General features: G+C 41.2%; 2 protein-coding genes across 5 annotated transcripts in view; both read left to right on the forward strand.

Moving 5' to 3' along the window:
• MED7 (mediator complex subunit 7) overlaps window positions 1–21,650 on the forward strand; it is a 116,601-nt gene that overhangs the window by 90,087 nt on the left and 4,864 nt on the right. Inside the window, exon 1 of one of the 4 annotated variants that reach the window (XM_059062968.2) lies at window positions 19,014–19,106. The exons of 1 other annotated variant lie outside the window; for it this stretch is intronic. The gene's annotated coding sequence lies outside the window, so the exon portion shown is untranslated. 2 more of the 4 variants (XM_067032010.1, XM_059062969.2) reach the window with 2 other exon arrangements.
• GARIN3 (golgi associated RAB2 interactor family member 3) lies at window positions 6,787–9,313 on the forward strand. The gene is made up of 2 exons (XM_059062982.2): window positions 6,787–7,395; window positions 8,159–9,313. The coding sequence occupies exons 1-2, from the start codon at window positions 6,787–6,789 to the stop codon at window positions 9,311–9,313; spliced, it is 1,764 nt and encodes a 587-aa protein (XP_058918965.1).

Below are 21,650 nucleotides of genomic sequence, written 5' to 3' on the forward strand. Positions count from 1 at the left end.
TTGCAATATAATTGCAATAATCATCTTATCCCAGCTCCTGGATCATTTACCATCTCTGACCTCTACAGTTTCTAATCTTTATTTTTATCTTAAATGCTAACTATTTTATTATTTGTATGTGTATTTAATTGTAAGCTTCTTCAATATAACATTAAAGAAATAAATATTTAGACCAAGATGGGATGTCTCATGGCTTATAAACGTAGCAAAATTGGAAGCCAAGAGAGAGAAATTGTCATAAGACCGTGAAAAAGAGCACAGAATTTTGGCTCTGAGTGGGGCTAAACATGTCTGAGGACAGGAACTAGAAGGGAGCAGAAAGCGAGTAGGTGGGGAAGAGAGGTGACACTTTTTGGACCATAATGTTGAGAAATAAAATTCTTTAGATCTCCTGTCTGGCTCCTTTCATCTATACCAGCTCATTTTCTTTTGAAACCTAAGGCAGAAGCAAACTGATTTGCATAATGGCCCTTAGGGAAAGAGTCTAGGTGACTGTGGTCTTTTTCTGACAACCAGAAGGTAAGGCAGAAATCAGGTTGGCTTCCTGAAGTCCTAGGTGCCCAAGGCTCACCACAGCTCATCCCACGCCACCTCGGTTTAACAGTGTTGACATATAAGGACTGTGGATTGTATTTTAGGCCAGGGGATTTACCCAGCAGATATATGCTGTGTACAGTATGAAAATCTCCCCACCCTCACATCCTGCCTAGCTCACTAGGCCCTCTCAGGTGGCATGCTCTTTGAAAAGGCTATATATAGCTGTCTGCTTGCCTTGCTTTACAAAATGATAGGTGCGGAACAAAAGTTATTGACTTGAAACCTCTTCCCATGATAAACAGGTGGACTTCAGCCATCTATAATCTTGCATGTCTACCTATACTCAGTACATCATATACAGTATTTTGTGTTTTCACGCTTCATATCTCTTTAATCTTAGGCCAATTAAAAATGTACAGGAAACTATCCTTAGAATTGTGGTTTTGGCAGTTTCTCTTCTCACAAAACGTTGGTTTTAAATATTGAGATAAGTGTTATCAGGTCCATTCATTCAACTCATTCACTATTACTCTATCATGTATTTAATTGTCCTCCTGTATTGTTCTCTGTCTCTTCAGTGTGTTCTCCTGAATTGTAAATTTTCTGAAATTAGGGTGGTGGTTTATACATGCTTCACTATAGTCCTTGTTAAGAAGAATTACCAAAAACTTGTAAATAGAAAAAATTATAAAGCAGGTAACATGTACTTTATTTTTTTTGATTAATTTATTTATTTTTGGCTGTGCTGGGTCTTCATTGCTGCGCACAGGCTTTCTCTAGTTGCGGTGAGGAGGGGCTACTCTTCGTAGCAGTGCTTGGGCTTCTCATTGCGGTGGCTTCTCTTGCTGCAGAGCATGGGGTCTAGGCACGCAGGCTTCAGTAGTTGTGGCACGCAGGCTCAGTAGTTACAGCTCGCGGGCTCTAGAGTGCAGGCTCAGTAGTTGTGGTGCACGGGCTTAGTTGCTCTGTGGCATGTGGGATCTTCCCAGACCAGGGCTCAAACCTGTGTCCTCTGCATTGGTAGGCGGATTCTTAACCATTGTGCCACCAGGGAAGTCCAACATGTACTTTCAATGTCATATTAAAGCAGTGTTTAAATACCTGCTCGAGGATTATGTGACTATCTAAGAGAAGGAAGTAAGACAATGGAATTGGATTAATAAATCAAGACTGAAGTATTGCTGTCTATTATTTTTAATAGCTTTATTGAGATACATTTCACATATCAAAACATTCATCCATTGAAAGTGTACAGTTCAGTGCTTTTTCATATATTCACAGTTGTGAAACTATCACAATGTAACTTTGGAACATTTTCAGCACCCCAAGAAGACTATCTATTATTGATTAAAGTCTCAAACTCTGTGAAGTTCTCTAATAACTTATAGATTTTCATTCAGAAGAGATGCAAATGATTTCTGTTTAGTAAAAAAGATAGCCCCAAAGCTTATGATTTTATTGCCCTGTAGACATATAACCAGTTTTGTATCTAACCTGGCAGTGTTAGTCCAATATTCTTTCTCCAATGCCAATGCCTATACCTTTAATTCTCCTATGAACCAGCTTTACCATCATGCTGATTCCCTCATTGATGAGTTAATGAAATCTCTGACATGTTTTCATTGTATATTTGTGTGAGAGTCATGTTTTAAAGTTTTTGAAACTTATATTTGATAACCTGAATGCTCTTAGCTCAACGGTGGGCACATAGCTGGCAATCAATAAATATGTCTTGACTTATTGATCTCCATTTTTTTGATATGGGATGTGTCAGACTTTTAAACTTTGGAAAGAGAAAATAAATTTTCAGAAGGTCTTTAAGAAAAGTCAGAAAATGAATTTTGAATGATATTTTGTATTTGGGTTCTCAAATTCTAAAATTTAAAGTATTATTTATTTTTGTGCAAGTAGTGTATGCAATAGATGAGATCTGAAATGTATAAAAGAGAATGCCCTGGGAAGCTAAGTCTCCATTCCACCATGCTCCTGGTACTGGTTTCCTGTGCATATTTTCACACACACACACACACACACACACACACACACACACACACACAAACACATATTTTAAAATTTTTTATGAAAAAATATATGGCATGCCTTATATGCTCTTTGCAACTTGCTTTTTTACTTACTGATATTTATTGAAAATTGTTCAACATCAGTAGACATAATAGTTGCCTCAATCAAAACGTGTCTGGTGGCTGATCACTTTTCACTACTTACACTGCTTCCACACACATCTTCATCTCTTGCAGGAGCTACCCAGTCTCCGTTTCCGTCCCTATTACATCTCTATGATCTCTTTGCAACATGGTGTCCAGAATGATTCTCCATATATGTAGGTCAGATCATCTCCCATTTAGAGCAGAGCTAAACACCTCACAATGTCCTACAAGGTCCTTCACACATGATCGGCTTCCCTACCATCACCACAGTTGCTTCTTGGCCTCTTCTCCAACCTCTCTCCCTCACTCCACTCTTCTCACTGTGGCCCCCTTGGTGTTCCTCTAACATACCAGGCACACTCCCACCTCAGGACTCCCACCCCTTGCTATTCCCTCTGACAAGAAGCTACTCGCCAGACATCTGCATGGCTTCCTCCCTGATCTCCTTGAGGTCTTTGCTTAAAAGTTGCTTCTCACTGAGCCTTCCTTGGCCACCACCTCCAGCTCCTTCTCCTATGCACACACTCCCATCCCATTTGCCTACTTTATCTTTCTCCACAGCATCAGACATACCATATATTTTACTCATTTATTCTCTACATATAAGCTCCATGAAAGTGAGAATATTTGTTTATTTTGTCTACTGCTACATGCCTAGCACCTAGAACAGGGCCTGGCACAAAGTAGATACCTAATAATATTAAGTAAAAGAATTGATGAATTTATGCTGCATAGTACTTATATATTTGTGTTCTACTTGTGTGACCCAGTGTAGTATAGTTTAACCATTGCCATATTTGGGGACTTATATATGCTTTTGGTACCTTTTGACCTTGATAAAGTTGCCCAACTTCCCTGAGACTTGATTTTCTCCCCTATAAAATAGGAATAGTAGTTGTACCTACGTTTTATAGCGCTGTTTGGGAATTACACTTTTAAAAGAATGTAAAGTGTTTAGCACTATGCGTGACTTATAGTAAGTTCTTTATAATATAATTATGATTTCTCTCATTAATCATTCATCAGAAATGGACTTTATATTGAGAATATAAAAACTTCTTGTTTTAAAACCCAATAGTGTTAACTTTTAGTGATTATCTCCTTACAATAGAATATAAGCCACTTTGCTCTTTTTTTGGAGAAATCATTTAACATCTTCAGAAAAAAAAATTTTAGCTCTTCAGAAGTAGGGACCTTTATCTGTGCATTTTCCATTTTCTAGCTGGTCCTGAAAATAGTGCCTGCTCAATAAATTTTGTTGACTAAACAAATGGAAGAATGAATCTCAGTGGGCATAAGCAAGTTCATATTTACTGAAAAGCTGCAATTTGCCAGGGGCTGCAGTAGGCATTAGGGATATAAAAAGAATATATGGGGGGGATGAAATTTATTTCACTACCTTCACATAGGAATCATTGAGTTTGGAGGATGTATTTTTACTTCAAAAGTAGTCTTCTAACTGCGGGAGGGGGAATTTGGATTCATCACCTTGTGCAAAGTATAAAAACTCCAGAAAGGCATCTTTGCCATAATTTCTCTGAAGAGCTTTTCAAAGAAACAGAACATCAGTGGTTTATCAGGTAGACATCAAAAGTGAAGACGCAGGCAGACCAATATGGGAAATCCTATGGTGATTCAAGACTTTAGTGATTTCCTGAGGTACCCACATATATTGCTAACCATGAATGATTCTATATTTGGTGCAGAATGAGAGTACAATGGTGAGCCATGCAGCTTGAGACAGAGAAAAAGCCTGACCTGAAGTGCAAGACGGGGGATAGAATCCATCCAGCTCTACGTTCTGCCCCTGAGCAAGATAATCCTGAGCCTCAGTTCCTCACCATAAAATTATTGTTTTAAAAACTAGCCTCCTTTACAAGAATATACAATGGGAAAAAGACAGTCTCTTCAGCAAGTGGTGTTGGGAAAGTTGTACAGCTGCATGTAAATCAGTGAAGTTAGAATGCACCCTCTCACCATAGACAAAAATGAACTCAAAATGGCTTAAAGACTTAAATATAAGACATGACACCATAAAACTCTTAGAAGAGAACATAGGCAAAACATTCTCTGACATAAATCATACCAATGTTTTCTTAGGTCAGTCTCCCAAGGCAATAGAAATAAAAGCAAAAATAAACACATGGGACCTGATCAAACTTATAAGCTTTTGCATGGCAAAGAAAACCATAAACAAAACAAAAAGACAACTTGTGGAATAGGAGAACATATTTGCAAATTATACAACTGACAAGAGCTTAATTTCTAAAATATACAAATGTTCATACAACTCAACAATAGAAAACAACCCAATCAAAAGATGGGCGTAAGAACTAAATAGACATTACTCCAAAGAAGAAATACAGATGGCCAATAGGCACGTGAAAAGATGCTCAACATCGCTAATTATTAGAGAAATGCAGATCAAATCTACAGTGAGGTACCACCTCACACCAGTCAGAATGGGCATCATTAAAAAGTCTACAAGTAACAAATGCTGGAGAGGGTATGGAGAAAAGGGAACCCTCCTACACTGTTGGAAATTAAATCGGTACAGCCACTGTGGAAAACAGTGTGGAGGTTCCTCAAAAAACTCAAAATAGAATTACCATATGATCCAGCAATACCACTCCTGGGCATACATCTGAACAAAACTATAATTCAAAAAGATACATGCACCCCTATGTCATAGCAGCACTATTCACAATAGCTAAGACATGGAAACAACCTAAATGTCCATCAACAAATGAATGGATATAGATAGAAGATGTGGTACATATATAAAATAGAATACTACTCAGCCATAAAAAGAATGGAATAATGCCATTTGCAGCAACATGGATGGACCTAGAGATTATCATACTATGTGAAGTACATCAGAGAGAGAAAGACAAATACTATATGATATCACATTTGTGGAATCTAAAATATGACACAAATGAACTTATCTACGAAACAGAAAGAGACTCACAGACATAGAGAACAGACTTGTGGTTGCCAAGGGGGTGGTAGGGGAGGGATGGATCCGGAGTTTGGGGTTAGCAGATGCCAATTATTATATATAGGATGGATAAACCACAAAGTCCTACCATATAACACAGGGAACTATATTCAATATAAACCATAATGGAAAAGAATATGAAAAAGAATGTATATATACATAAAAGTGACTCAGAAATTAACAGAAGAAATTAACACAACGTTGTAAATCAACTATATTTCCATAAAAAAGAAGAAGGAAAAGAAAAAAAAATAGAAGCCAAGGTTGGGTTACCTTTGTGGGGAGGGAGCATGCAGAAGAGGGGCTGGCAGGGTTCTAGTTCTTGCTCTGGGTGGCAGCTACAAGGGTGTTCACTTTCTTGTTACTCATTAGCTATATATTTATGATTTGTGCACTTTCATGAATGTGTGTGATATTTCACAATAAAAACAGTTTCTAAAACTGTAAATATATATATATATATATATAAGTTAGCCTCCTTGAAATGAGAAAATGGGTGAGAAAAGTCTCCATACCTTGGAAACAACAGTACCAATGCGACTCTGACAGGTAGCACTCTTTCTAAGCTCCTGCCAGCACTGTGCTATATACGCTGGGGGCACAAAGAACAGCAATCCCAGTAGGATGCCTGCCCTTAGCAAGTACACAGTCCACTTCCAGTATTTTATCCCCAGGACATCATTCATCAGAAGCACTAAGATGATCCATGCAGGGAGATTTGTAACAACAAGACTGGAAACCACCAGATATTTACAAAAGCAGGATGGTTTTCTCAACATTTTGATTAGAAAGACTATCCAGCCTACCCATACCTATACCCTGGCAGGGTCAGCCTGTTCCCTATGGACATGGTAGTTGGTTTAGCGGGAGGCTGGTGAGCCTGTGCCGAGGGGGTGGGGCCTTGGAGGCTCGACAAAGGGGTGTGTGATGGTGATGAGTCACAAAGGACTGTGCAGGATTAAAGTGGTGAGGCCAAGAGATTTAGGCAGAGCCCTGCAGAGAGGTGGCCAGTTGCCTTCGTTCCCTCTCTCTCCGAGGCTCGATTTGTGGCTCGTGCTGCTGGCTTGAACGAAGAGAACCATGAGCAGTGAGCGTCTGTTACCTCATTACACGGCCGACAGCTACCGTTCAGAGGGCGTGTTCAGTACCTCCATGGGGGACCTGCAACGACACCTGCACAAGGGAGGAGAGTTTGACATATTAAAATATGCACCCGTGTTTGAGAGCGATTTTATCCAGGTCAGCAAGAAAGGAGAGGTGATGGACCTACACAACCGCGTCCAAATGGTGACCGTGGGCATCGCATCAACCAGCCCCCTCCTCCCACTACCTGACGTCATGCTGCTGGCCCGACCAATGAAAATCTGTGAAGAGCATGTCACATACTCCCAGATCACCAAGGAGAGAGGTGGCAAGCCCGTGAAGATCCTGGAGCTCACCAGGATGCTTCCCCTGAAGTTTGTCAAGATCTCTATCCACAACCATGAGAAACAGCAGCTGCGCCTGAAGCTTGCCACTGGCCGTACTTTTTATCTGCAGCTGTGCCCCTCTTCCGATGCACGAGAAGACCTCTTTTTCCGTTGGGTAAAGCTTGTCTATCTCCTGAGACCACCGGTAGAGATTTGCAGCAGTACCCCGACGCTCCAATCTGGAGATGCAGTGACTATAGAGGATGCCAAAATCCTAGTGGTAAGCACCTACAGAGACTCAAGAACACGGGGCAGGGTGCTTTGGGAGAGCAGGGCAAAGCTGGTCCTTCATAGCCTTTGATGTTCTCTGAGACTCACCTGGGAAATACCTTCCATTGTTGAAAATGGTCAGGGACAAATGAGCCATCGCTATCGGATTCACCACACTGGAGAGGTTCTGAGTGCTTCTCCACATTGTCCCAAAAGGCTGAATTTCAGAGAGACCTTAGGTATCATATCAGCTGCACTGGTCTCATCCCCAGGGCTGTAATCCCTTCTACAGCATCCTGATTGTCCGGTCTCTTCTTGAACACTTACCCCAGCCCAGGTAGTCTCATCAGTTGTGGAAGATCATTCACAGTTAGGAAGTCCTTCCTTCATTCTGTCTCCCCGTGAGTCCGACATGCTGATTAAAATCAGCCCAACCCGTGCAGTCACCAGAATGTAGAAGGTGTGAATCCCTTGACCCAGAACCCCACTTCTAGGAATCTGTCCTGCAGAGAGAGCAGCACAAGGGTATAAAATTAAAGTGTATATCATGGAGAATTGTATCAGTGCTTTCCCTGGCTCTGGGATTGTTCAAGCAAAATGGAGTGGCCATTTGACAGGGGTGCAGTAGATGGGAGTTTAGACTTGGTGATTTCAAAGGTTATTCTAAGTATAAGCCCTTGAGTTGCTCAGCTCCAGGATGAGAGAGGAACAGACAGTTCTGATCTCACTTTCTGTCATCTCTATCTTACCTGTTTCTCCTCCCCTTGGCTCAGACCACAGAGCTCCACAAAGAAAGGGATCAGGATGAGGCTGGGCTTCACAAGCTTCGTGACGTGTCTAGAGCCATGTCTTGTGTTTATGTTGGGGGAGAGGGAATCCATCATGCCCCCCATGGCTCATCTGCAGCCGTGAAAAGTGCTGAAGGATCAGAGTCAGGGACGTCCATGGGCCTGGCCGTAGCAGGGACAGCATCAAGCCCTGGTGGAGGAGTGGCTGTCTCAGGGGTGGGAGCAGGCCCTGCAGGAGGTGCTGCGAGCTTGGCGGCAATCAAGAGCACAGGCACCAGCCAGGTGAGCATGGCCCTGGCGGGAGCCACTATCAAGGATCCAGGAGAAAGCGGATCCGGCAAGGCCATTGCAGGTGCTGCCAGCATATCCTTGGAGGACACGAACCTGATCTTGGCAGGTGCTGCCGTCACATCCTCGACGGGGGCAGATAGTCCAGAGAGCAGCGTGAGCGTGGTGTTTGCAGGTGCAGCAACGACCAGCAAGCCTGCTGCCGGAAGAGCTGAAGGGCAGATCACAAGCCCCCTGGTCTCCACCTTGCAGAGCGAAGACTACATGTCTGAACGGGACGGAAGCCAGAAGGTCTCCCGCCCCAGGGATGAAGCCTGGAAGGAAAAAAGGGAAAGAAGGGAAAAGAAGGACAAGTCTTCATCTAGGAAGAGTTCCCATCACCGCAGGACAGGTGAAAGTCACCACAGGACAGGAGGGGACAAGACCCAGAAATCATCCTCCCACTGGTCCACATCCAGCCATGGAAACTCAAAAGTTGACAAGAAAAAAAAAGAGCACAGTGGCACCAGGGCCAGAGGACACAGCTCTCACAGGAGTGGCAGCCACAGCTCCTCTGCCAAGGAGGGGAGGACAGCTCAGAAAATGGGGAAGAGCTGGCCCGCCACCAGTTCAGGGACTCTAAGTAAGAAACCCAGTAAGATCCTCTCTTTCTTCAGGAGCTTCAGAGTCATTCCTGGTTCAAAAACAATGGTCACACATGACAAAGAGGTAGACTTCGTGGCTAAGACGGCAGAGAAGTGCAACATAGAGGCCGAGGTGGAGAAAGCCCCGGTTGGCCAGGATCTGGAGATCTGTGGAACCATGACATCAGAGACTATGGAGACCATCATTATTGAAACCAGATCCATTTAAATAGAAGCCAGGGAAGGAAGCTTTCCATGGAGACCCAGCTTCAGGGAAGGATCCCTAGAGAGGTAATTCCTGCTTTCCTTAATAAAGGAAACCATATAACTCCAAAAGAAATGCTATCTTCTGTTTTCTATGTCCCCTTGCCTGGTAGTGACTTCACAGAGACTTCTGTGATGTGCTTCGGCCTGTGACCCCAGCCTCAGTCAAGCAGGACCCCCGCCTCCCACCCACGCCCAGCAGAGCCAGCATTAGTGCCCTGCCTTGCCTCAACCCCTTTCTGCCTTTGGTTTCCCCAAGACTATGGCTGCAAGTCACAGTCTACAGGCTGGGAAGCATCACCACCAGCATGTCCTCATGCCCTTGCTTTTCTCCCTAAAGGTCTCTGACCATGGTCATTCAGTCCAGTCCGTAGACTAAGTGAAGACAGGACTCATGTCTCCTCTAGGGGTAATCAGGGAAGAAAAGAAGGGGTGCCTCAGCATTTGTAGGCAATCAGATAGTGAAGTTTATCATCTTGATCAGGACTGACAGCCTGAGGGTCCAATCTTGCCAACTGCCTGGTTTTATGAATAAAGTTTTATTAGACATAACTACAGTCACTTATTTAAATATTGTCTAAGGCTGCTTTCACATTAAAATGACAGAATTGAGTAGCTGTATCAGAAACCACATGGCCTGCAAAGTCTAAAATATTTATTTTCTGGCACTTGGCAGAAAAGTATTGCCCACCTGATTCTAATCTTAAAATTCTTCTTCCTCCTGGGTATATACTCTGGATAAACTCTCACAGACGCTTGCCAGGAGACAACTAGGAGAATGTTTGTAGTAAAACTGTAATAGCAAAACCCTGGCAACAGTCCACATGTTCACCAAATAGGAGAAATGATCAATTGTGGCATATGCCTACAGTGCATATTGATACAGCAGTGAAGATGAATAGCAGCTGTAGGTTAGCATGGGGGAGTCTCCCGTGATGTTGAATAAGAAAAGCAAGCCAGAAAAATACATATAATATAGTTTCATTTGTAGAAAAGTTCAAAAACAAGATCAAACAATATGTGTAGGGACACATATTTGCTAAAAGTGTAGAAAAAAGCAAGGACATGATAAACACAAAATTCACAATAGTGGATTTCTGTAGGGTAAAAAGAAGGGAGGGATGGTCTGGGAGGAAAAGCTTCAACAGAGTGGGGAATTTTCTATTATGCAAAGGGGTATGTCCCTGGGAATGTATTATTGTTTCCATTTTATTTTAACATCTCTGACATCAGGATGATTTTTATATTGCTGTCAGCCAAGTGGCAGTCACTGCCTTAGAACTATCTTAACCAATTTGTTTCACTTATGTTTTCCTTTCAATATATGCACAAGAGGTGGATGACAAAGTCTGAAAGATGTCTTTCAATAAATATAAGATAAAGAAACTAAGTGACATAAATACTCACTATCCAGGAATACAAGAAAGTTTAGATATATTGTTAAGAAATAATAGAATAATCCAAAATGCTCTGTACTAATGAACTATGTAAATTATGTATGCACGTGGAAAGCGATTCTAAAAATTAAAACAATCATAAATGAGGTTATGAAATCTCATTTCATAATGAGATTATGCATTTTTAAATGTCCATTATAAAAAAGTCTTTCCAATTTAAAAAAAGTTGTAAATAAATTTCATGAGTCCATGAAAATCATTAAATTGTTAACAACAGATGATAACAGTTGGATTAGAGTAACTGTTGAGAACAGTTAACATCAGTTGGATTTGAGAATGACTCTGAGAACCATGTATGTTCGTATGAGCCGGGGAGTCATCTGCTAGCCTTGCAATTCTTTGCTCATTCTCTTCTGTGATAACGGGGTCTACTAGGACGGAAGTTGGGTTTCCAGTAAAACTTAGGGACTTTCTCTGCAGAGCAAGTGTAAGTGGTAGGGGTGGAGGAGGTGAGAAATAAGATACGGATTCTGCGAGGAGTGGTAGCTTGGGAGGATGAGAGGAAGCCCTTCTCAGTTGCTCTGGTGGGTGGCTGGAAAATCCCATCTTGTGATTTCCGATACACTAAGACCAATAGATTGTGGGGATCAATGTGTCCTTGGAGTTAACTCTTGAAACAATGGGTCTCGGTAAGAGGAGAGAAAGAGCCATGTTCTCTAAGACCTGAGAGGGATTTGGGGGAAGCCTTCTGGAAATGTGAGAAGTTATGGGGTAGAGGAGAGAGATAAAGGGGAACTCTTTCCAAAGCCTTTGACTCAGAGCCCCAAATTTTCACTATGCCAGAGGCTGAATCAGCCTAGTTAAAACAGCTTAATCTTACGATTCTGTACCCTTGGCTTTACCCTTTGTCTTTCTTATCCTGTATTATGCATTCTCACTCCCTCACCCCAAAGGACTTCTTTAGCGTGAACCTAGTTAGTCCACTATGCAGGGCGTTAGCTGAGCAGACCCACAGTTTACACAATTTACACCTCCACTGAAGTAAAGTGGAGGTGGGGACTTGCCCACTGCAACGTGCCCTGCCTGGCACTTTCTCTGGATTTCCTTTTCTATCTTGACAGTTCATCAGGAGATGCATGCACAGATACCTACGTATTTCAAAGCAGCAGGCATCTTCCTCTGGAGGGAGACGTCAATTTGGGTATCAAGTCAGTACACCCTATCAGATAAAGGCCAATATTTTTGCTGGCAATATTCATCACCATGGTAGCAATTCTGCAGCTGCAACTGCAATTAGGCAATGGATGGTTGATTACAAACTAACCAATGTCCCAAACTTCAAGTCTGGCAACACACATACATGCTAGAAAGGGTTTTTTTCCCTACAGCAAAATAAGGTCATTCACAGGATTGTTGTGATTGACTGGAGTCTTTCAGACAGAAGAAAGATGTGCTATGGTGGGAAGAAGCAAGTTGCCTCAAAATATTGAAGGCGGTGTCATGGCTGGCAGAGCAAGCGTGATGCGATACTGGGGAACACAGCAGGGCCCAGGCCATGCAAGGTTTTGAGGTCCATTTAAAGGGTTTTGATTTCTGACCTTGGAGTGATGCACAGCCATGATATGTTTTAAATAGGGGAGTAGCCTGATCAAATGTGCACTTTGTGGAGGGTACTGTGGTTTCTGTGAAAAGAAGTATTTGGCTAGGGGGTTGTTAATATGTGGCTTTATGTTACTTCCTATCTTTGGCCACAGGATCTATATAATGAGGAGATTGGAGGGTATGTTTTGAAAGACACCGTTCCTTTTGAAATATCCACATGGGGTGGACATTTCTTCAACGAAGGACTTGTGGCCCCAGCTGCTGGGGTTGCTTCCCACAGAAAGCCTTCAGCTGGCAGTGAGTTTGGAAATTGCCTGGGTTCCTCACCCGAGGTGCACAGCAAGAACTGATCGATGTGGAGTGTGAAGGTCAGGCCATCGTACCCAACACAGACCCTCTCTGAAGGGTCACTCCAGTTGAAGAGCTCAGCTTCTCCCTCTGTGCTCTCCTGCTTCTGTCCCTTCCATTCCAGAGGTGCTCCTAGGAGTACTCCTTAATAAACACCCTCCTCACAAAACTCAATCTCAAAATCTGCTTATTGGAGAATACAATCTGTGATACTGTGTTAGTGTAATGTGCTGGGGTCACCTCCTCTGACTCAGGTGTCAGTGGAGGAAGATAATAAGGAGACAAAGGAAAGCAGATTCAGAAGGAAGATAGCCAAATTCTGTGCAAGTCACAAAGACTGGCGTCTGCATGGGGTAAAAAGCCCATAGGAACTTGAACACATGAAATCTGTTTCTGTCCTTTGGAGGCCCCATGTTCTAAGAGAAGTTCATTTTGGACCCGAAACAGGTGGAACCAAGTGGGTAAAGACTTTCTCAGATAACTGCATGTGGGTTTGCAATGGGTTGGACCAGTGTATCTGCAGCCCCTAGGACGGTAGCTGGCATTTAGTAGATCAGCAATAAAAATGATGAGTCATCGCATTTATTAGAATATGAATGCATCATTAAGCTCTAAAAACCTAAGTGTGTGTTGCCACCCATGTCTTCAGGAAAATAATTCCAATCTTTGAATGACAGAGTTCCATGGAAGGACCTCTCCTTTTTAAATGGTGGTATGTGAACTGCTGATCCTGTCTTTATTTAAAATTGTAACATTTTGTCCATCATGAACTTTTTGCCTTAATTGTTGTCTTTTAAATATTGCATTTATTTATCTTGCTTACTGAGGTTTTCTCCCCCTCCTTAATTTTGCATCTGAGGCAAGTGCCTCACACACCTTACCTTGGTCCCAGCCCTGAAGTGATTCTGAAAGCAAGCAGCTCATATTTGTACACAACTGCCATTCAGGAAGCTTGGAATTTTTCTCTTTTCTGAGATGCATACTGCACATTAGGGAGGGAGAAGCCCCAAACAAACACAGAGAGAAAATTTTATGTTTAATTTTTTTTGTCCTGCCTTAAAAATACGTTTTATTTCATCGGGAGGTACAACAAATAAATTAAAAGGGCTTACCTGCCTTTTTTTGCAGGATTCTACATCCTTTTAAAGTTCTTCAGCCTGCAAGAGATAACTGACATTGTTTCTCAGTGGGACCTCATATGTGGGGCACGCACCTTTTTGTAAACTGGAGTTAGTTCCCCAATGCCAGGGTTACTGCTGCCGCCTGCTGCTACAGAAAGGTGTAGCAGGCAAAGCAAACTACGGACATCCTCCTGGCCCATCTGCTGCACACAGGTCTGGGTTGTTGAGATTATTATTAGTGATAAGGTCATTAGTACCCATGAGACAACAGCAACAATGAAAACAGTGATTAGGAATTAAAACTACACAGCAGACTGCAGAAAACAGTGCATTAGCGATGATTCTCACTCAAAGTGCATTGTTCAAACAATATAGATGAGCTGATAAGTCTTTTGACAGGAGTAAGCAGAGGCTGGAGATGAACAATTTAATTTGCTAGCTTCCATTTTTTTTCTGTCTGGGCTTATTAACAAGCAGAGACAATGTAATTTACTAACAAGAGTTCAGAGATTATTATTTATGAAGCTGTCTACCAATGACAAACATAGTAAGACCAATAAAATCAATAGGGTAAATGTGTTGGAACATTTGGACTTTTGCATGCTAAAAAAAATCTGCTAGAAGAAAACACAAGGAAAAAACATCTTTGTGACCTTGGATGGGACACAAAAAGCATGACCCATAAAAGAAAACAATTTATAACTAGGACTTCATCAAAACTAAAAACCTCTGCTCTTTGAAAGACACTGATAAGAAAATGAAAAGATTAGCCACACCTTGCAAGAAAATAAATATAAATAACAAAACACATATCTGATAAGGGACTTTTGTCCTGTGTGTGTGTGTGTGTGTGTGTGTGTGTTTGTGTGTGTGTGCCCTTACAACTCAACAGTAAAAAAAGCCAGTTAAAAAATGGGCAAAAACTTTGAACAGAGTTCACCAAGAAAAGATATGTATGGCAAATAAATACAAAAAAGATACTCAACTCTAGAGAAATGCAAATTAAAACCACTTCATAGCCATTAGAATCACAAAAAGGAAAATTGCAGAGGAGGGTACAGAGCAACTGCAACTCTTACAGTTTGCTGGTAGAAATGAAAAATGATATAGCCTCTTTAGAAAACTGCTTGACACTTTCTTATGTAGTGAAACATATACCTATTATAAGGACTTGCAATCCCTTTGTAGTAACTCGAAAAAAAAAAATGAAAATCTTACGTCCGTAAAAGACATGTATGTGAATGTTTATAGGACTGGAAATACCCGAAATGTCCATCAACTGGTGAATAAATAAATGAATTATGGTGCATCCATACAATGGAATACTCCTTCAGTGTAAAAAGGAACAAACTATTAATACATACAACAATGCTGATGGACCTCAAAACTTCTATGCTAAGTGAGAGAAGCCAGACACAAAAGTCTACATACTGCACGATTCCATTTACATGACATTCTGGAAAAGGCAAAACTATGTAAACAGAAATCAGATCAGTGGTTACCAAGGGGTAGGGTGAGGGCGGGGATTGAATACGAAGGGGGCATAAAAGGAATTGCTTGGGGTGAGGCAAATATTCCGTATCTTAATTCTGGTGGTGGTGGTTAGACAACAGTATATATTAATCAACCACTGGACTGCCAGAGAAGTCCCTAGAGAAGGCATCTTTAAGGAATAAACCTCCTATTCAGATTCCGGAAGTATAGCCACCTAAACAAATGTTTATTATACACCATATTTTCACTAGTCCCTCCCATGATGTGAATTTCATACCATTATTCATTTGTAGTTTATTGTAAAGAACACTAGACTGAGAGTCAGGAGTCCCAAATTCTACCCTTGATCCTGCCACTAACTAAAACACTGAAAATATGGGTCCAAAATTCCGTTTCTAGAAATTTATATCAAGGAGAAAATTACAAACATATACACGTGCACCAGGAACCAGGATGCTCATCCAATGTATTCACAATAGCAAAGTTGGGAGGAAGATAATTTTACACAACGGTTTTGGCTAAATATACCCTGGTTTATCCATCAATGTCACACTGTGAATTCATTTGAAAATGATGATTATTCAATATTCATTTTGTTACTTATTCAATAGATGTGCATGGAGTACTTGCCAATTTCAGGTACTGTTCTAGGTGCTGAGGATGTAGCAGTGAATGAAACAAAGGTCCTCTGCTCATGAATCTTGTATTTTAATGGGGAAGAAAGACAATGAAAATAAATCAACTATATAATATGATATCAGATGATAACACATTCTATGAAGGAAGGATAATGCATAGTAAGGGGATTGGGGACATTCCCCAAGAGAATGACTGGGGCATGCCACTTTATATAGAGTGACCACAGAAGACCTCTCTGACAAGGTCACATTTGACCAGAGACCTGTATGAAGTGAGGAGGTGAGGCATGTGAATATCTGTGGAAAGAGCGTTCCAGGCAAATGCAATGGGTCTGAGGCAGAAGTAGGCTTGAAAATTTTGAGGAAAAGAAATAAATCCTGTAGCCGGAAAAGACGGAGCATGGAAAAAAATGGTAGGAAATATTATTGGAGAAGTAGCCAAGGACTAGATTTTGTAGCGCCTTATATAGGCCATGGTGAGGACATAAGATTTTATTATAAATGTGTTGGAAAACCTTGGAGAACTTTGAACAGAGTGGTTAGATTTTATTTTTAATTGGGGTATAGTTGCTTTACAGTGTTGTGTAAGTTTCTGCTGTACAGCAAAGTGAATCAGCTATATGTATACATATATCACCTTTTTTTTGGATTTCCTTCCCATTTAGGTCACCACAGAGCATTGAGTAGAGTTCCCTGTGCTATACAGTAGGTTCTCATTAGTTATCTATTTTACACATAGTAGTGTATATATGTTGATCCCATCTCCCAATTCATCCCACCTCACCTTTCCCTCCATGGTGTCCATACTTTTGTTCTCTACGTCTGTGTCTCTACTTCTGCTTTGCAAATAGGTTCATCTGTACCATTTTTCTAGACTCCACATATATGCGTTATTATACGATATTTGTTCTTCTCTTTCTGACTTACTTCACTCTGTATGACAGTCTCTAGGTCCATGCACGTCTCTACAAATTACCCTGAGTAATATTGCATTCTATAGATGTACCACATCTTCTTTATCCATTCGTCGGTGGACATTTAGGTTGCTTCCCTGTCCTGGCTATTGTAAATAGTGCTGCAGTGAACATTGGGATGCATGTGTGTTTTTGAATTATGGTTTTCTCAGGGTATATGCCCAGGAGTGGGATTGCTGGGTCATATGGTAGTTCTATTTTTAGTTTTTTGAGGAACCTCCATAGTGTTCTCCATAGTGGCTTTATCAATTTGCCTTCCCACCAACAGTGTAAGAGGGTTCCCTTTTCTCCACACCCTCTCCAGCATATACTGTTTGTAGATATTTTGATGGTGGCCATTCTGACCAGTGTGAGGTTATACCACACTGTAGTTTTGATTTTCATTTCTCTAATAATTAGTGATGTTGAGCATCTTTTCAAGTGCTTCTTGGCCATCTGTATGTCTTCTTTGGAGAATGTATATTTAGGTCTTCCACCCCTTTTTTGATTGGGTTGTTCAGATCTATCTTATATTTTAAGACAGTGTGGTAAATAGGCTAAAGAAGGACAAAAGCGGAAGCAAGGAAAGTATTTAGGCTATTTCAGAAGTCCAGGGGAGATTATGGTGGTATGGGCTAGGACTGAATCAGTGGGGATGGTGAAAATTAATATATTTAGGACTTTTACTTATTTCTAAATAGAAGTAATACAAAAGGCCAATATGGTAGAGGAGTAAAGGTGAACCTTTAGATTTGAGCCTTTGCAATTGAATAAAGATGTGGGATAAAAGAGTCTGAGTGCAAAGGAGAGGGTGTTGCCAGGGCCTGGATATCATCTGGGTATTATCACCTGGATGACATCCCACTAAGAACTGATAACTTTGAGTCCTGGGGCAATTCAAAAGATCAAATGTGCCAAATGCTGCTGAGAGTAGAATAAGATGAGTACTAAGAATGCCCATTGGAGGTCACAGTGTACGTCACATTGGTCTCAGTGAAGGGAGAAAAGCCTGATTGGGGTATGCTCAAGAGTGAACAGATTTCTTCAACAAATAAACTGATGGTGTGGGGGTGGGGACTGAGGTGGAGTAAGGAAACTATTATAGATTAAAAAATAATTAAATGATACATCATCCAGTTACAAAGGGGTGAACGTTATCGGATCCTCAGATAATTGGTATACAAATACTTACTTGATTTTGATGATATTAAATAGTTATTAATTTATTTTAAAATGAGACAATGGTTCTCTGGTTCCACGAACAAACAAAACGAGCCCTTACTTTTTAGAAATGCTTGATGAACTGAAATAATGTCTATCGGCAGATGATTGTTGAAGTTGGGTGATGAATACACTCTTCTCTCTACTTTTGTGTATGTTTGGGAACTCTCCGTAATTAGTTTGAAAAAATAAAATCAAATAATCTTAAAGAGTTAAAGTTGAGAACGTTTATCAGAATAACAACCTTATTTTTTTTTAACAACTTATTTTTGTAAGCGCAACATGCTCTTGGAAGATCCCCACAAATTTAGAAATGTGTAACATTTCTTACGAAAATAACTTCCAAAAGAATTAAGTGTACTTTTTTTTTTTACACTTGTTAATTTGTTGCCTGGAAATAGAATCTGAATTTGTAAATGAAAATAAAAGTGAATAGATGGTGAAAAAATGCAAATTAAGAATATATTGATTCTCAATCATGTTCACAAGTATTTCCAGATTACAAAATACTTAAACAGCATATAGAGTTCAACCTCATATTTTTAAATGTTATTTTTGACAGTGGGGCTACTCGATATCATTTCTAAAAATATGTGCTTATTGTATTGTCTAACGTTTACGTAAGACGTATGGATGCCTCAATTGTAAGCGCTGAAAAAAAAAAGAAAAAGAAAGGAACGAGCTACCAGCTGCTGTTTTTATTGATACAAAGTACAGAAATCCTCCGCGACGGCACACCCCGCAGCCGCAGCCAAATTGCTGGAAGGCGGCAGGCTGCGCGGGGTCTGTTGAGGAGGTGGGGGGCTGTGCGCAGGCGCAGATAGCAAGCCATTGGTCAGAGGCGGGCCTAGAGCCTCGGTTAAAGGACAGCTCTTTCACCCAATCAAGGGACAGCGTCAGAGGCTTCTTCCTGGAAGAGGAGGTCGGAAGTTGGGTCTCGGCGGCGGTGGCGAAGGCAGCTACCAGTATAAACCCGGGGCTGAGGTGAGTGGGCGGCGACGGTTTGGTGCTCCGTTCAGTGTGCAGTTCTTCTTCCGGACCCCGCGACTTCCTCCGGGCGGGCTGGGGATGGGGGGAGGCCGGGTGCAGAGTACGCTCGCCCGCTTTCCTTTCCCGGGTCCCTCGGGGAGCGCGGCCTCCCCGCCGCTCGCTGAGCCCCGGGGTGAACCGCTCGGCTGAAGGTACCTTCCTTGCTGCGGGCTCTGGGCTTCCTTTGAGTGGGGAGGCCGAGCACGGCCGCAGGTTGGCAGACCTCAGTTCTAGTCCCTCGCGGCTGGTTTGCTAAGGTGGGTGGCCTCGGCGAGTCTTTTGGCCTCTCCAGCCTTAGGGAATAGCCAGCTTTGCTCTTCCTCCTCAGGGAACAGTCCTGAAGTCAGAAGAATTAATGGGAGGCGGGGAAGGAGGTAGATGCCAAGCCTAATCATTAGATCATCTGGAGAGGTTTTAAAAACAACATTCCAGCGGCCCCATTCACAGTAGACAAAACGAGTCAAAAGTTTGGGGATGGGACCCTAGAATACCTTTCTTTTTTTGGTGAAATACCGCAGAACGGAACAAACACTAGAAAGTGGATCTTGAGTCTGATAACCAGCTATGATGCCTGGCGCTTGTTTTTACTAAAAACCTCCATCGCCTTTGACAAGTTTAGTCTAGAGAAGTGATAGGGAGATAAACAGGATTTCTGTAATACGTCAGTTTCCTTTTGTACTGTTAGATGCTTCATAGTTTACTGATTTAAGGGAGCTTGTACTGTGTACAAAAACCAAGGTTAAGAATTCCTGCTGTGCCATTTACTAGTCTTTTTATCTGGTTGCAGACACTTCCCCTTGCTGAGACAGACTTGGGAATCCTCATCTCTAAAATGAAATTGGAAATAGTATTTAACTCATAGAATTGGTTTGAAGATTAACTAAGAGAGGATGTGAAACAATGGTACCTGTCACTTACTTGCCCTTTGGGGATTGGCAGCTAATGTAGAGGATTACATATGGTGCTGGGAGGCAGAAAACTGGGCTTCCAATCTAAAAAGCCTTGAGTGGGTTGAAACCTGGGCTGTCTGAAATTTATTGGAAGTACCAGATCATTGCTAATTCTCTGATTTTGGTAATATGTGGTTATAAGAGAACATTCGTATTTGGAGGATACCCACTGAAGTATTTGCGGGTACAGAGATGAGAGACCAATAAGGCAAATGAGGGAAGATGTTAACATTTGGAGAGTCTGAGTGAAGAATATGGAATATTCTTTATACTATTCATACACCTTTTCTATAAGTCTGAATTGATGTTTTTGGAAGTTTTAAAAAGTTGATTATAACTATTTGCAACTCATAAGTGTGTTGTAAATAAATGGTACACAGTATTTATAACCCCCCATCCCATGCACTTTCACCCCTTTTTTCTTAATGGCTGTGTTGTGTGTATACAGAGACATTTTATCCAGCCCTCATATTGATGAAGTTATGGGCTGTTTCCAGCTTTTCCTGCTCTTTTTAAACAATGCTGCATTAAACATCCTTAAACACACTTTTGTATACTTGTACCAATATTTTTGTAGGATAAATTTCTAGAGATAGAATTGTTGGGTCATACAACATAGTTAATCAACTATACTCCAGTATAAAATAAAAATTAACAAAAAGAATTGTTAGCTCAAAGAATATCAGCATTAAAATTTTTGATACTTTCAGGTCAAATTCCAAGTAAATATATTCGTTTCCTTTCCTATCAGTTGTGTCTGAGGATTCCCCATATTCTCTTGGCGGTACTGGCCTGCCGCCTGAGAGTATTATGTGGTGGCTGTCATGGTGGCTTCTGTGAGAGTTTAGGGGAATGGATGCTGTCCACCGCAGTAGGCTTCCCTGCAGGGCCAGAGGAGCTAAGCACCTGCTTCTAAAATTGGAATGGCCACTCCGAAGAAACTTAGAGGAAGGAGTGTGACCTGTGCTGGAATCCAGGGCCTGCCACATAGAAGGTGTTCTAACATTTGTCAGATGACGGAGTATGTGAAATCTTGATAGTCTGTTAGATGAAAAGAATCCTTTTAAAAATTTGCTTTTAACAGTGTGTCTGAATATTTTCCTGCCTTTATTCAGCATTTGCATTTTTCTCATCTTTTACCTATTTTTCTATTATTTTTTAAAAATATATAGGTTTTAAAAAAAACTCATTCAGTGGATCTTTGTTGAGGATTTAGCACCTTCTAGGCATTGTTTAAGGTGCTGGAGGTAGAGTTGTGAATAAGACAGGCAACTGCTGAACTCATATTGCTTTTCTTGTGGGGATGGAATCAGAAAATATGTTTTTAAAAAATCAAAATTAAATTTCTCATATTTGCCCTTGTTAGCTTGGAGGCATTCTTCTCCCATAAAAATGGGATTGTCTTTTAATTTTGCTTATGATATATTTTCCTATATGGAATTTTTAGATTTATCTTTGGTAGTCAGATCTGTTGGTCTTTTGTAGTAACCTTAAAACATGTAGTTAGCTATTTGTCTGTTTTCCTTTATAGATTGTAAGCAACGCAAGG

Source organism: Kogia breviceps, chromosome 4, assembly GCF_026419965.1.
Source record: "Kogia breviceps isolate mKogBre1 chromosome 4, mKogBre1 haplotype 1, whole genome shotgun sequence".
Classification (NCBI taxonomy): domain Eukaryota; kingdom Metazoa; phylum Chordata; class Mammalia; order Artiodactyla; family Physeteridae; genus Kogia; species Kogia breviceps.